This window comes from Grammomys surdaster, unplaced genomic scaffold (assembly GCF_004785775.1).
Source record: "Grammomys surdaster isolate TR1022 unplaced genomic scaffold, NIH_TR_1.0 144, whole genome shotgun sequence".
In the NCBI taxonomy this organism is placed as follows: domain Eukaryota; kingdom Metazoa; phylum Chordata; class Mammalia; order Rodentia; family Muridae; genus Grammomys; species Grammomys surdaster.
In genome coordinates, this window is record NW_021604602.1 from 7,686,652 (window position 1) to 7,703,534 (window position 16,883).

Here is a 16,883-nt window from a genome sequence, read left to right on the forward strand (position 1 = left end):
ATAGATCACCTGGATATATGCCCATATAGATCACCCGGATATATGCCTATATAGATCACCTGGATATATGCCCATATAGATCACCCGGATACATGCCTATATAGATCACCCGGATACATGCCCATATAGATCACCCGGATACATGCCTATATAGATCACCTGGATATATGCCTATATAGATCACCCGGATACATGCCTATATAGATCACCCGGATATATGCCTATATAGATCACCTGGATATATGCCTATATAGATCACCCGGATACATGCCCATATAGATCACCCGGATATATGCCTATATAGATCACCTGGATATATGCCTATATAGATCACCCGGATATATGCCTATATAGATCACCTGGATATATGCCCATGGGACCCAGCGGTCTCCTGTGGCTTCCTATGGCACTCTCACCCCAGCTCAACAGAGACAATGATACTGACTTGAGGAGTAGATTTGTTTTAAACAATTAAATGATTTTTTTTAAAGTTGGTGAACTAGTGAGTTTAATAGAGGTTACTTTCAAGAATATAGGCAGCTTAAAAACAAAAAATTTAAAAAGAATACAGACAACCTATGGGCAACTGCACAATTAAAATAATTTTTTTCAATATTTTTATTTAAAACAATTTTTAAATTTAAATATAGTTGTTCATATTTTCACTCCAAGTCCTTCCAGATCCTCCCCTCCCTCCCCACCCACCTAAGTTCTTTCTCAAAATAGCACCAACCCAGTAGAGCAACAACAATCCCCACAATCAAGAAAACAAAATGGAACCGCACACTAAGAGAAGCACAACAGTGAAACCACCAAACTAACCAATAAAACCACACGAGTCTCTGCACCTGAACATGAGGCCTGTGTCACAGGCCAGAGAGAGGTGACATTCCCAGGGACGCTTTATTGGGGGGACAGAGTTCTCTCTCCCAGCAAGTGTGACCACTCAGTTGCTCATCTTTACCCTAGTGTCTAGGTATTCATTCATTCATTCTAAATATAACAAAATAAATACAATGAAACAAAAGTTGTTACTTCAGAGTTCGGCAGGACAGACCAACAGAAGGCACACATGTCAGAGGCACACTCAGGACTCCTGTAAAAACAGTAAACTGGAAGCCATGATACACACAGAGGACCTGGTACAGCCCCATGCAGGCCCTGTGCATGCTGCCTCAGTCTCTGGGTTCATGAGCTTTCCCTGTGTTGATTTAGAAGGGCTTGTTTTCTTGGTGCCCTCCTTCCCTGCTGGCTCTTACATTCTTTCCTCTTCCTCTCCAAGGGTTCCCTGAGCTCCGAGGGAGGGATTCCACGGAGACATCCCATTGAGGGCTGAGTGTTCAGGTGTCTCTCACTGTGTGAGAGTGGCTCTGGGTCTCTGTGTTTGCTCCTGTCTGCTCCAGGAGGAGGTCTCTCTGATGATAGCGGAACAAGGCACTGACTGATCTTAGTGGACCTTAGTATGATTAGGAGTCATTTTATCAATGCATTTTTCTTGTTCTTTTAGAACAGAATTACTTGTATTTTCCCTAGATCCTCAGGTACCTAATCTCAAGTCACCCAAGCAGCGTTGTTTATGGGTTACATCTCCTAGAGTGGGCCTTAATCAAACCAAACATTGGTTGGTCACTCTCACAAGCTTGTGCCACCATTGCCCTGGCATATCTCGTAGGCAGTACAGAGTGTAGATTAAAGAGTATGTGGTGGCTTTGTTTTTATGTTACTTTTGATAGTGTCCAGAAACCCTTCCTGTTCCAGAGACACTGGAACCTCGGGGTGAAAGCACTCTGTAGGCACCAGCCAACAGCTCCATATTTAATATGGGCGTTGTGTTCAGCAGTGGGGCCTTGCTGTCAATTGTGGAGATTAACAACCTGGGTTGTTTAGGGATTCCCATGGATCCCTTTGACCCACAGCTCTATCGGAGGTAACCCAGTCCTGGTACTATAACAAGAGATGGCCTAGGTCACCCATTATTTGGCATTTTCATTTAGATCACCTTCATGTATGTATGTATGTATATATGCATGCATTATGCATAATGTATATTTATATGGACTTTATATTTATATATTTATGATATATTTATATGTATATATTTTTAAAAGAAGTTTCTACTGTATTGTTTCCAGACTACCCCTCAAATGCCCCTTAATTTTAGCTGTCTCTCTCCGTATTCCCTTCCCACAACCCTTCCCCCTCCTCCCTACTTGATCCTCCCATTCCAGCCACTCCCCACCAACATCGCTTTATTCTGTCCCCTTTCCTAACAAGGCCTGTCTGTCTCACCTGGTCCCTTGCTCTGTACCTAACCTCTGTGCTCTGGATCGTTGCTTGGCTATCATTGACTTAACAGCTAATATCCACATATAACCGAATACATATCATACTTGTCTTCCTAGGTTCGGGACACCTCACTCAGGATGATTTTTTCGAGTTCCATCCATTTGTCTGTAAATTTCATGATGTCATTTTTTTTTCAATAGCAAAGTAATACTCCATTGTATAAACATAGCATGTTTTCTCTATCTATTCTTCTGTTCAGGGATATCTAGGTTGTTTCTAATTTCTGGCTATTTAAGAATAGAGTAGCAACTAAGATGGTTGAGCCAGTGTACTTATGGTGGGGAGATTCATCCTTTGGGTATACGACCAGGAGCAGTGTAGCTAGATCTTGAGGTATATCGCCTCCCATCTTCCTGAGCAGACACCACTGTGAGTTCTATAGTGGCTGTATGGGCTTGCACTCCCACCAGCAATGGATGGGTGTCCCTGTTACTCCACATTCTCCTCAGCATGAGCAGTCACCTGTTCTGTTGATCCTAGCCATTCTGATGGCTGTAAAATGGACTCTCAAAGTACTTTTGGTTTGCATTCCCCTGATGGCTAAGGATGTTGAACATTTATTTCTTTAAGTGGTTCTCAGCCATTTGAGTTTCTTGTATTGAGAATTCTGTTTAGATCTGTACTCCATTTTTTAAAAATTGGGTTGCTTTCTTGTTATCAAGCTTCTTGGGTTCTTTATGTGTTTTGGATATTAGCTCCTTATCAGATGTGTAGTTGGTAAAAATCTGTCTCCATTCAATAGACTGCCTCCTTGTCCAAATGATGGTGTCTTCTTCTGAGCAGAAGCTTCTCAATTTTGTGAGGTCCACTTTTTAAGTGTTGATCTTGGTGCCTGGACTAATTGAGTCTTTTCCTGGCCAGTGCGTGCAAGGCTGTTGCCCACCTTCTCCTCTATCGGGTTCAGTGTATCTGATCTTATGTTGAAGACGTTGATCCCTTTAGAGTTGGGTTTGTGCAGGGTAATAAGTATGTGCAGGTAATAGGTATAATATAGGTAATATCTATTTGGATTCTTCTCCATGCAGACATCCAGTTTTATAGGTTTCATTTGTTGAAGATGCTTTCTTTTCCCAGTGTGTATTTTTGGCTTCTTTATCAAAAATCAGATGTCCATAGGTTTGTGGACTTAGATTGGATCTTTACTTTGATACCTTTGATCAACATGTCTGTTTTTGTTCCAATAATATACTTCTCTTTTGGTTTTTTGTTTGTTTCTTATTAAAGCTTGTAGAACAACTTGAAATTGAGGATGGTGATAGCTCCAGCAGGTCCTTGATTACTCAGGATTGTTTTAGCTATCGTGTGTGTGTATGTGTGTGTGTATTTCCATATGGAGCTGTAAACTTTCAAGATCTGTGAAGAATTATGTTGGAATTTTGAAAGGGATTGCACTGAATCTGTGTGTACTTTTGGTAAGATGGTCATGTATTTAGCTACGGCAGATCTTTCCATCTGCTGAGACCTTCTTCAGTTGCTTTCTTCAATGACTTAAAGTTCTTGTCATACAGGTCTTTTTCACTTGGTTAGCGTTACCCCAGATATTTTATTTTATTTGAGGCTATTATGAAAAGTGTTGTCTTTCTGTTTTCTTTCTCAGACCATTTGTCATTTGTGTGTAGGAAGGCTGCTGCTCATTTTGTCAGTTAACTTTGTATGAAGCTCCTTTGCTGAATGTGTTTATTAGCTGTAGGATTTACCAGGGGGATATTTAGGGTCCTTTGTGTATACTACCATGTCATATCATCATAGCATAGCATCTGCAAATAAAGATGCTTTGATTTCTTCCTTTGCATTTTATATTCCCTGGATCTCCTTCAATTGTTGTGTTTCTCTAGCTAAGACTTCAAGTATGACAACTAGGTATGGAAAGAGTGAATAACCTTGTCTTCTTCTTGATTTTAGTAGAACTTTGAGTTTCTCTCCATTTGAGTTGATGCTGTCTACGAGCTTGCTGTAAACTGCCTTTATTGTGTTGAGGTATGTCCCTTGTGTCTCTAATCTCTCCAGGACTTTTAACATGAAGGAATATTGAATTTTGTCAAAGGCCGTTTCTGCATCTAATGAAATGATCATGTGTTTTTGGTCTTCCATTGTGTTTATATGGCAGATTACATTTCTTGATTTAAGTGTGTTGACCCTCTCTGAGATGACACTTACTTGATCATGGCGAATGATCTGTTTTAATGTGTTCTTGACTTTAGTTTGCAAGTATTTTATTGAGTTTTTTTTCATCTATGTTCATAAGGGAAATTGGTCTGTAATTCTCTTTCTTTGTTGTGGTATGGCTTAGGTATCACAGTGACTGTGGCTTCACAGAATGAATTGGGCAGAGTCCATTCTGTTTCTGTTTTGTGGAATAATTTGAGGAGTATTGGCATTACTCTTTGAAAGTCTGGTGGAATTCTGCCCCAAATCCATCTGGCCCTGGGCTTCTTTTGGTTGGAATGTTTTACTGACAGCTTCTGCTTCACTAGGGATCACAGGTCTGTTTAAATCTGATCTGGGTTGAGCTTTGGTAAATGGTGCCTATCAAGAAAATTAACCATTTATTTTAGATTTTCAAATTTGGCAGAGTACAGGTTTTTAAAGTATGTCCATATGAGTCTCTGGAGCTCCTCGGTGTCTGTTATAGTCTTCTTTCATTTCTGATTTTATTAATTTGGATATTCTTTCTCAGCCTTTTAGTTAATTTGGATAAGGGTTTATTAATCTTTTTTTAAAAAACTTTCTATTGGTTCTTTGTGAGTTTCACATCCTGCACCCCAGTCCCACTCATCTCCCCGCCCCTCACCTCTGCCCTCTGTCCTCGCAACCTCCCCCTCAAAGTACAGCATATACAAATAAACAACAGCAGCAACAACAACAAAGCACAGCAAACATCTCATCATGGAAGCTGCAGTATGTATGTCACAGTGTGTCCCACAGACTGTCCCTCTGCCCACACATCTTTACTTGCAAATGTTCATGGCAATGAGTCACTGGTCTGGTCTGAGATCCCTGGCTTTTGGGACACCATCAATATTTGATCCTCATCTGAACTCCTCCAGGTTATCCTGTTGTTGTTGCCCAGTGTCATGGAGATCCTGCAGCTTTGAACCCGTCTCGACCATCCACATGATACAGGTTCTAGAGTGGGCCAACTCAGAGCCCTGGATTTGGGCCTGGGTAGTAGCTGAGCTGGTCAGCATCCCAGTGGACTCTCCCTTTTCCACACCAGCAGGGCAAGCTCTCCAATCTTGCTCCAGCTAGGCCAGCCAATGCTGCTGTCCTCAAGAGGAAGAGTCAGTTCTCATGCTCACACAGCTGGGTCATCTGCAACCACCCTGCTCCAGAGCCAGCTCCAGTGTGCTGCTCAGTCACGGTGCTCCCCATTCTCCTATGTGCTGCAGCCTGTGAGGGGCTGGACCAGCTCTCCAGCTCTCATACCCTTGGGGGTGCTTCACCCGTGCCTTTACCATCAGGACCAGCCTCACACGGTTGTCCTGGTGAGGTGCAGGGCCTGCTGAGTGCTACAGCAAGTGAGTGGGCAGGGTCAGCTCTCCTGACTGTATCAGGTGGAGAGGGGCCAGGGGATGGAGGGCCGTGCTCTCCTCCAGGCCACTTCACAGGCAGAGGATTGGTGGGATCATCTTTCCTTCCTTCACACTCTCTCTCACCCACCCTCAGGGCCATCTCTACTGTGCTGCTCAGTGAGAGGCAGGCAGAGCTCCGCTGGATTCATGGCCCTGTGGCTGCTTTCCCAACTGCCGGTGGTGGGGAGGGTAGGAGGGGCATCACCTCTGTGCTCATGCCACCCACGGCAGATAAGTGGCAGGTCAGCTCCCCCATGCTCACACTATGAGACCAGCTTACCCACACTCCTGCCACCAGGGCCAACCCCACTGTTCTGCCTAGAAGTACAGGGCCTGCTCTCCCGAGTCCTGCTGCCTAGTTCTACACAGCCCTGAGACATCCATATAGTCCCTAGCAGCTGCCCAGAACAAAGACATCCCCATGTTCTGTAGTGGTAACGTGAGCCACAGACATAGACACTGACCCTTGCTGCTATGTAGTCACTGGCCTTAAGCAGCCGCTCAGGCTGGGACCTCACCATGGCCCCAGGTAGCAGGGCTGGCCACTGACAACAGGCTCCTCCTCCTCCTCCGCACCTCCAGTCTCCTGCTTCATCTGTCTTCATGATGCTCGAGCTGCTCCGCCTCTTTCTCTCCCATCTGACCACCACAGACTTACACACTGTGATGGCTCCTGCTGTAGGGACCCTGAGTGACATCCTTCCATGTGTGCTGCATAGTGTAGCGTCAAGTGGCAGGTCTCTGTCTTCTGCCTCCTGCTCTGCACTGCATGTCTGTGCCCATGCCAAGGGGCAGCGGTCAGGTCTGTGGTGGAGAGTGGCTTGGTGGGATGCCGATCTCTGTCTTCTCTCTCCCTAACTGCACTGCCTGGGTTAAATTAGATTTTTATGAATCCTAGGCGTAAGACACCTTTGGCCACCAAGCCAGGCATCAGGCTAGGATGAACAAAGGACTGCCATCTGCCCTGCCCCTGACTGACATAAGAACTCCACCAACAAGGTGTCTCTTTGCCCATTGCTGGGGGTGGGGCTATTAATCTTCATGATACTTTTTCAAATGTTTCATTGATTGATTGTTTATATTGTTTTTTGTTGTTGTTTCTAGTTTACTGATCTCAGTCCTGAGTTTGATCATTTCTGTTTCTTTTGGTTGTGATTGTTTTGTTACTGTTGTTCTAGAGCTTACATCTTATACTAGTTAAATTGCTAGTATAAGATTGCTTCAATTGTTTTTGTTGTTTTGGGTTTTGTTTTTGTTTTTCAAGACAGGATTTCACAGCAGAACCAGCCCTGGCTGACTACAGCTCATTTTGTAGACCAGGCTGTCCTCGAACTCACAGAGATCCACCTGCTTCTGTCTCTCCAGTGCTGGGATTAAAGGAGTGCATATCACCCCCGGCTTTCTCTTCTTCTTTTTTTAAAAATGTAGGCACTTACTGCTATGAACTTGTGCCTCTTGGAACAGCCTTCACTGTGTCCACAAGCTGGAATATGCTGTGTATTCATTTTAATTCAATTCTAGAAAGTCTTTCATTTCTTTTTTAATTTGTCTTGACCCATTTTTTCATGTAGAGAATTGTTCAGTTTCCATAAGTTTGAAGATTTCTGTTGTTTCTGTTGTTGAAATCCAGTTTTAATCTGTGGTGGTCTGATGGGATGCAGGAGATTATTTCAATTTTCTTGTGCTTTTGAGACTTTTCCTCTGTTGCTTTTTGTCTGAGTATATTGTCAGTTTTGGAGAAAGTTCCATTAAGTGCCGAGAACAAGGTATATTCTTTTTTTGTTTGAGTAAAAATGTTTGTAAATATCTGTTAGGTCCATTGGGCCTATACTTTCAGTTAGCTTCAACATTTCTCTGTCCTAGTTTTGTCTGGATGTCTGATTGATTGACAAGAGTGAGGGTACTGAAGTCTCCCACTGTCAGTGTGTTTGGATCAATATGTGATTTCAGCTGTTGGTGGATTTGTTTTACAAACATGGCTACCCTTTTGTTTGTGGCACAGATGTTAAGAATTGTAGTTTGCCTACCTGCTTCTCTAGCTGGAGAGGCCTGTGGCTCAGCCTGCTTTCTTAAAGGACCACCAGCCCAAGGATGACACTACCCACAGTGACCTGAGCCTTCTCCTCATCAGTCATTAATTTAAAAAATGCCCTTTAGTCAGATCTGATGGAGAAATTTCCCTAATTGATGTTCCCTCCTTTCAGATAGCTCTAGCATGTGTCAAGTTGACATAAACTAGCCAACACACGTGCGCATGCACGCGCGCACGCACACACACACACACACACACACACACACACACACACACACACACACACTAAAACCCTGTATTTGTGTTTATGCCCAATGTTCACTTATTAACCCTGCTGGGAAGGCAGTGCTGGCCATAGTCTACCTTACTTACCTGTCTAAGAATGGTAGAGGGTCTGGCAGACCTGGCACACACCATCAATCCCAGTACTCAGGAGGCAGAGACAGGAGGATCTCTGCGAGTTTGATTCCATCCTAAGTCTGCTATATAAACATGTCAACAGTCATGAAGTCAAGACTGACTGGTTCTGCTGTGAAATCCTGTCTTGAAAAACAAAAACAAAACCCAAAACAACAAAAACAATTGAAGCAATCTTATACTAGCCAGTAAGATGGCTCAGCTGTGTGTGCCGTTCGGCTCTGGACGGCTCAGGGAACTTGTCCTCTGGCCTCCGTGTGGATGCTGTGGGCTTGCACATACAGTAATGTTAAGAACTTAAAACGGCTAAGCTGTATTTACAGAAAGCATCTCTGTAATCCCAGGTGTGAGGCTTCAGTCTCTCCTCATCCCCAGAGCAGCAGGGAAGCCAGAGCTGTTCCACCTGCTGTTGTGTGGTACTGTGTGGTAACACGTCACCATGGCTTTGGTGTACATTTCTGAGTGGGTAGAGATGTACACTGCAGTCTGTTACATTGTCTGCTCACCTTTGGACTACAGAAACACTTCATAAATTCTAGACAGAAGCTTTCTATATGTAAACCTTACCTCTGGCCCTCTGTTGGGTGCTTTTTGTTTTAAAGTTATGCACAGTATTTGTGTTTGTCTGTCTGCATGTGCTGGTGTGAGGTTGAACTCTTAATTCCTGCCTCAGCCTTCCACATGCTGGGATTAGTTGACTCTGTGATTTTTTTAAGACTTATTTATTTTATTTTATATGAGTACACTGTAGCTTCTTCAGACACACCAGAAGAGGGCATTGGATCCCATAACAGATGGTTGTGAGCCACCATGTGGTTGCTGGGAATTGAACTCAGGACCTCCGGAAGAGCAGTCAGTGCTCTTAACCACTGGGCCATCTCTCCAGCCCCAACTCTGTAATCTTGTATCATATTGTGGGCATGAGTCTCACTGTCTTGCTTGCTGTGTCTGCCTAGTAAGCCTGGAGCCAGGCAGCACCGTCGTCTCGTTGTGTGCTCTCTGGCTGTGCTTGGTGTTTGGATCCTTTGCTTCCGGTGTCCACATCAACATCAGTGGTCGTCAGTCTGCACAGAAAGCCGTGCTGGGATGCGACAGTATATGGAAAATTATGGGAAATTTGCTGGTTTATTTTGCACTGTTTTTAAAGACAAGCCAGCAGCAAAGCATTTGGTTTTCTTTTTTAAAATTTAGTTTGTTCTGTCGGTTGAAACCTCGAGAGAAGATTACTCCTCAGTGGCATGAGAAGCCCTATGAGTGGAACCAGGTACGTGGGATGGATGCCTGCAGGACCGGCTACTGCTGGACAGGACCAGCTACTGCTGGACAGGACCGGCTACTGCTGGGGGAGGGAAAGGTCACTGAGTGGATATGGGCTCATGCCAGGACAGCAAGGGTGACAGGAGCAGGCTCTCTGGGCAGAGTAGGCAGCCAATGGAGCAGACAGCCGTTTCTGAGTGGCATCCTCTGTGTAGCCTTGGGAGGAAGCCGGCCTCCTAGAAAGGCAAGTGTGAGCTCCTTCAGACCTCGCAGCACCGGTGCAGTGTGTGTTTGTGAGCACCAGGAAGCTCTCAGCTCTAGGTGTCTTTTGCAAAGGTGCTAACCTCAGTGTTCCCTCCCCCAGCCTTAGTCATCCCACAGACCTCACCTCCTGATCTTATCACTGCAGACCAGCACTGGAGCATTCGACTCTGGGACACAGGTCAGGGGTGCAACAGGATGCGGCCCTTCATCTCCTTAGCATTTCTCTATAAGGCTTAGATAATGGAGTGAGTTGTTCAAGGGTAGGGAGCCGAGGGGCAGTTCTCAGCTCCAGCATTAGAGCCCGGCATGTCTTTGCAAGCCAGGCTTTCTATCTCTAGTGCTATCACTGGAGCAGCTGCCATTACAGACTTCTGAATGGAGCGCCAAGCTCAGCAAGCAGGGCCATGACGTTGGCACAGTGATGGGCAGTAGCTGAAAGTAGAGTTGTCCTTGAGAGTTAGTGTGCTTTAGAAAACTTAGTTTACATAAGTCCCCAAGTCCCTCTTCCCACATACACACGTGTGTGGGAGATTTCTCAGTAAAGGTGACCGCAGTATTAAGCATCAGTTTTGAAATGTCTGATCGGGCAGCAAAATGGTTTTGCTTGACCTGACACCCGAGCCATGTTGTGAAAGGAGAGACCCATCTGTCACAGGTTGTCCTCTAACCACACGTGTGCTGTGGCACATGCACACACGCATGTACACACACAAATGAAATTTTAAAACCCCACAATGTGTATTAAAATGGACGATCAGATATGTGGGGTGAATTACGAAAGTGAAGATGCATCTGCAATAGTTTTGTAAACTGGAAAGAACACTTGGCTGTCTTAACATGTCCGCAGCTGTGAGCACATATCTAGACAGATTTCATCCAGAGCCTGACTTGCTTCTCTTCTCTGCACGACTAGGTGGACCCAAGGCTGGTCATGGAGCAAGCTGACCAGGAGGGCAGCCGAGGGAAGAGCACTTCCCTGTACCAGCTGCACACGCCTGTGGTGCTCAGCCCCTGACCGGCTTGTCCCAGCGGAGGTCTGCTCCAGGCTTTCCTGAAGCTGCTTCCTATCCCTGCTGCCCCCAGGGGCTTCTCCGTCTTGCTCCTTTTGCTCAGAGTGGACAGTGGTCTTTCTGCTTGGGTGGGAAAGATCAGAAAGTCTAGTCTTCTCAAGAAATGTGGGTCACGGTATTAAATACTTTGCAAAAAGTTGTTCTGAAATAAGGTTTTGTTTTGGGAAAAGCTGTATTCTTCTTTGACTGTCTGAGGGTGAATCTAAATAGTCAGCCCAGGAGCCAAGGGTCCAGAGCGGGTTTGTGCGCCTGACGGTCACAGTGTTAGCTATGGTGCAGGAGAGAGCCAGACCGCTGGCTTACCACAGATCACATGTGACCCCTGACCCTCAACCTGTGTGCGTGTGCGTGTGTGTGTGTGCTTAAAAAAACGTGGCATTTTTTAATGTTTTTTCTTCATTGAAAAGATGTGGTTTTAGTAAAACTTGAGTTTGGTGTGTTTAGGACTTGTGGTTAAATTAAGCCTCTTGGTCTATGTTTTGGAAATTAGGAGATGTGACTTGGTGAGACAATAAAGGCATTGGACTTCGTTTCTGTTCTGATGACTTTTGCTCAGAGGTTATTATTATCTTAGTCACTGTTCTGCTGCTGTGAAGATATTTGCATAACCATGGCAGCTCTTACAGGAGAAAGCATTTAACTGGGGCTTTCTTACAGTTTCAGAGACTTAGTCCACTACCATCATGGAGGCGGGTATGGCGGCGGACATGGTAGTGTGGTACTGGAGATGTACCTGAGAACTATACCCTAATTTTCAAGCAGAGAGAGGGAGACTGGGTCTGGCATGGGGTTTTGAAACCTCAAAGGCCATCCCCAGTGAGACATAGCCTACAAAGATTAGCCATGCCTCCTAATCTTTCCCCACTACTGCCACTCCCTGTGACCAAGCATTCTAACCCCAACCACCACAGTTAGGAATTTCATTGTGAAAAGATTTGGGTTTATAAAGCTGGGGAAGAGATCATAGACATCTTCAAAAACCCAACTGTTAGAGGGAGCAAGTGTCATTAGAAGTACCTATCACCAATTCCTCTGAGACAGAAGAGAACTATGTTGAGAAAACCAGTGGTGAAGGTTCATGTCTGTCGATACAGCACATGGACTGAGAAAGACTTCAAGAACAGTCCTTGTAGCCTAAGAACAGAAAGTCAAAACCAACCCATGAACCACCAGGAACATCACAGAGGCAACCGACTGTGAAGGGGAACCAGAGACATCTGTCTGTGTTGGAGGATGGCGAGATAGTGTAGCCCAGTGCCAGTGGCACTGCAGAGAGCTGAGGGGGATTTACCAGCACAGCCGGTGTCCATACTTCCCCGGCATGCACTACTTCCCAGCATGCACTACTTCCCAGTATGCACTACTCACTGTGGTGGGAGCCCACTGCTTGGAAATCAAGGGCCAGGGCTGCCCTGAGCTGCAGCGACTGGGGTCCACCCTGCCCTAGGTCTGCAGTGCCAGTACCTGAGTCTGGAATGACCTGACTTCCTGGGGAGCAGGGGAGCTGAGCAGTCAGGACCGTCTGTGGCCCATGGCACTCTGACTGGTCCCTAGCAAGCCCACAAGGCAGAGAGGAAAGCGTGAATGAACTGCAGCCTGTATTCTCCCCAACCAGTACACAGTGTGGACAGTCTCACAGAAGACATCCCAGCCTCCCTGGTAAAGGAAACTTTTTTAAATTAAGACCTTTTTGGTAATGCCTGACTGTTTGTATGTGTATATAATTCAGGTTTCTCCCCCCCCTTCCCTTTTCCCTCTTGCTCCAGATCTACTCACTCCAGCCCTGCTCTCTCCAGCCCAAAGTCCACTGTAGCTGTCTTCAGACACCCATATGAGGGCATCAGATCTCATTACAGATGATTGTGAGCCACCACGTGGTTGTTGGGATTTGAACTCATGCCCTCCTGAAGAGCAGGCGGTGCTCTTAACCGCTGAGCCATCTCACCAGCCCTGAGTTTTTTCTTTTTATATTGTTTTTACACTATTTTGTGTATGTAACATACAGTGCCACAGTGCACACATAGAGGTCTTTTTTTTCCACTCTGTGGGGTCTGGGGCTAGAACTCAGGATGTCGGCCTTGACAGCAAGTGCCTTTACCCACTGAGGGATCGCTCCAGCCTTCCTTTTTTATTCCTAATATGTTTCCATTTTCCTTTTTTTGCTTGTAGGTGGCTGTTCCCCCTTTACAGTTTTCTACTTTTATTAGCATTTCAGTTCATCTAGTCATTTTGTTCCCTTTTCTTGTGTTTTATGGTGGTGATTTGTATATGGTGATTATTTTATCTATACATCTGGATTTTTAGGTATCATGCTTGTTGCTACTGTATTCCCCCTGCGCTGTGACGGGAACAACCTTGCCCTTAGGTGTTTGGGACAGATGCACTTTCAGGCAGGCTGAGAGAAACTGCACAACCATGCCCTGGTCACACTCCAACCCTGGTAGGTTCTTCAACTTGAAGAATAATGGAGACAAAAGCACTCACCACACAGCCTGGCCCAGCAAGGCATGGACCTTCAGAGGGCCTGGAGTCTGCTTCGAGTCCTTTACCCTCAGCAACAGTGGAGAGGAGTGAGACCTGTCCCTGCACTTAGACAGACCTCAGCATGCACAGGTCACTTCCGTACCCTTTCAGACCACACACTGCTGACAAGACTAGAAGAGTAACCATGGATGATACATCCCAAATACTCGGACACTTAGAACCCACCTTCCTGGATTTCCAGAGGCTCTCTGCTTTCATGAGACCTGAGGAGAACGTACATCATGTAGGCTCTGACCCTCTGTACATTGTGTCCTAACCTAATCACAGTCACAGACGCTGTAGAGAAGCTGCACTAAGATGACTGAACCCTCGAGAAGACAGATGGCTCTCCAAGAGGACCTTTCCTGGACATGCACAGACCTCAACACAGGAACAGCAGAGAAAAGGCAGTGTGACTCCTATAAAAAAATCATAATTCTCTAGCATGTGATTGCGAAGATATCAGGATGAAATGTTGGACAAGAATTCAGAAGAAAGTTTATTAAAATATTTCAAAGACAAAATAAGTGGGTTAGGAAGTGAGCGTATGAGAGATCAACGAGAGTCTGGAGAGAGACAGACGCTTGGACAGAGCAAGCAGAAGAGTGGATGCCAAGCCTTGAAGACAATGCTGGTGAGACTTTATTCAGATTATAATAGGAATGAATAGCACACATGACGCTTGAGACAGCACTGGAAAACTAAGCATATAGACTAGAAGGGGCAGGAGCTACAGGCTTAAAGGCATAGGGAACCTAGTCGGTAAAATAAGAGAAATTTTCCTAAATGTTGGAGAACTAAAGACATATAGGTAACAGGGCATTTAGAATCTCAGATAGACATGGTAAGAAAAAAAAGAACTTAATACATCATAGTTAAACTTTCAAAAATACAAAGACTATTTAAAAATACAAGAAAAATACTGAATTGTATAGAAAGACAACCCCAGCAGAATAATAGCATGTTTCTCAGCAGAAACTGAAAAGACCAGGAAAACATGGGACAATATAGTTTAAGCCCCCAAAATTACTGCCAAAATAGGCAGCTGTATCCAGTAAGGCTGTCCTTCAAAATTGGAGGGTAAAGACCTTCCAAGCTAAACGTAAAATGGAGTCGTGCTCACTAAGCCAGCGTTCCAAAGGACATTAAAGGAATTCTACACTTAGAGCCAGGTGAGTATAACCACGAGAGCATAAGAAAGATGTTGGGAAACTACTAACCCAGGAAGTTATCAAACTTGAGGTGACTACAGGAGAGACGTGTGACTGAAGGTCACCATAGGTAGCAAAATGACAGGAAATGCATCCTAGCCCCAAAAGGAGTCTTAATTCTCCACAGAACCAGTAGTGTGCAGTGGATGGGATGGTTCTGGCATGGGTGGGTGGGTGGCACCTTGAAGGCATCCTCTGACCTCCACATGGACCACAATATATCTAGAACTTCACTCACATGCCACACACACAAGATTTTAAAACAAACCTCACTGTGAAAAACAGACTGAAAGTAAAAGGTTAGAAAGTGATATTCCAAGCAAATGAAAAAAGCAAGCACCCGCATCCCACGGTGGAGCCATCGTTGCGGCAAGCCAATTAGAACAAAAATAAGACATTAAGATTTTTTCTTCCTCAAAAAAGTTAAGTCTTAGTGAGCGCCATCTGCCCGACCTTCAAGGTTCCACCATGTTCTCGAGGGCGAGTATTGTCGGGCTGTCGGCCTGCGCCGTGCAGCCGCAATGGATCCAAGTTCGAAACATGGCAACTCTGAAAGATATTACCAGGAGACTGAAGTCCATCAAAAACATCCAGAAAATTACCAAGTCTATGAAGATGGTGGCGGCTGCGAAGTACGCCCAGGCTGAGCAGGAGCTGAAGCCTATGGAACAGGTTCCTTGGCTCTGTATGAAAAGGCTGATATTAAGGGACCCGAGGACAAGAAGAAGCACCTCATTATTGGTGTGTCCTCAGATCGAGGGCTTTGTGGTGCTATTCATTCCTCAGTGGCTAAACAGATGAAGAATGAAGTGGCTGCCCTCACAGCAGCTGGAAAAGAAGTTATGATTGTTGGAGTTGGTCAAAAAATCAAGGGCATACTTTATAGGACTCACTCTGATCAGTTTTTGGTGTCATTCAAAGATGTGGGGCGGAAGCCCCCTACTTTTGGAGATGCATCAGTCATTGCCCTTGAGTTGTTAAATTCTGGATATGAATTTGATGAAGGCTCTATCATTTTTAATCAATTCAAGTCTGTTATCTCCTACAAGACAGAAGAGAAGCCCGTCTTCTCTCTCAATACCGTTGCCAGTGCTGAGAACATGAGCATTTATGATGACATTGATGTTGACGTGCTGCAGAATTACCAGGAGTACAACCTGGCCAACCTCATCTACTACTCCCTGAAGGAGTCCACCACCAGTGAGGCCATGGACAATGCCAGCAAGTGCCAGGATGACGGCCATGGACAATGCCAGCAAGAACGCTTCTGATATGATTGACAAATTGACGTTGACTTTCAACCGCACCCACCAGGCTGTCATCACAAAGGAGTTGATTGAAATCATCTCTGGGGCTGCTGCTCTGGATTAATGAAAATCAAGTTGCATCTTCGGACAAGAGGTAAAGAAGAAAAACACAGCAAGCTGATTTTAACTGATTGCTGTCTTTCTGGAAGAAACTTGGACCCCTGAGTTACAAAGACAGCAGGATGTTTTTAAATTATCTTACAATAAACAACTTACAACGAGAAAAAAAAAAAGTTAAGTCTTTGGATTTTGTCAGAGACCAACTACTGAGTATCAGCCCAGGGAGTGCTCCTGTGTGTCTGCTGGTGCTCACTGAGGGGACATGAGGGGGTGCTCCTGTGTGTCTGCTGGAGCTCACTGAGGGGACATGAGGTGAAGAAGCCTCAGAGCGGGCAGAAGGAGCTTATGAGAAAAGGTGAGCCAAGCCTTCGTGCTTGGTCATCTGCTGAGTCAGACATACTGCACCTGGGGGATTGTCCATAGTGGGGAAGCTCAGGCAGGTTCCTGCAGCAGTATGGGCCCCATACTGTCACCCGAATGCACACCTTCTCCCAGTACTGATTACCCTCGTCTGTCGGGGGACCCTGGGATTGTGCTTCCCAGCCATCAGCAGCAGGTGGCAGTCCGAGCTAGCAACACACGATCCTTTGCTGTCCTGCTCAGCCCTGTTCAGCCTTGAAAGGAAGAGACCCCAGAGACTGGGCTGCTAAAGGTGCGGGGCCCAGTGCAGGCTGTCTGACATGCTTTGTTGAGTGGTGTGCACACTGGCCACCAGGTCAGCAGCGTGGGACATAGCAGACATGAACAGCTCCTCCCTAGTCCCACTTAGGAAATGGGGAACTATCTAGTAGTTCCAATAGGAACAAAGAAAACAGCAGCAGGGT

At 45.4% G+C, this 16,883-nt stretch overlaps 1 protein-coding gene, 1 non-coding gene and 1 pseudogene across 2 annotated transcripts in view; 2 read left to right on the forward strand and 1 right to left on the reverse strand.

Moving 5' to 3' along the window:
- Tdrd9 (tudor domain containing 9) overlaps positions 1 to 10,903 on the forward strand; it is a 100,862-nt gene extending 89,959 nt beyond the window's left edge. The window contains exons 35-36 of the mRNA XM_028764561.1: positions 9,559 to 9,631; positions 10,802 to 10,903. Of these exons, the coding sequence (XP_028620394.1) occupies positions 9,559 to 9,631; positions 10,802 to 10,903 (175 nt within the window). The remainder of the gene's footprint in view (positions 1 to 9,558; positions 9,632 to 10,801) is intronic.
- On the reverse strand, positions 6,804 to 6,943 carry LOC114618801. The gene has a single exon (XR_003711023.1). It is a non-coding gene; the product is annotated as a small nucleolar RNA SNORA48 (small nucleolar RNA).
- A 4,234-nt stretch (positions 10,904 to 15,137) lies between the features above and the next one.
- On the forward strand, positions 15,138 to 16,227 carry LOC114618755 (annotated as a pseudogene).
- Positions 16,228 to 16,883: the final 656 nt, after the last annotated feature.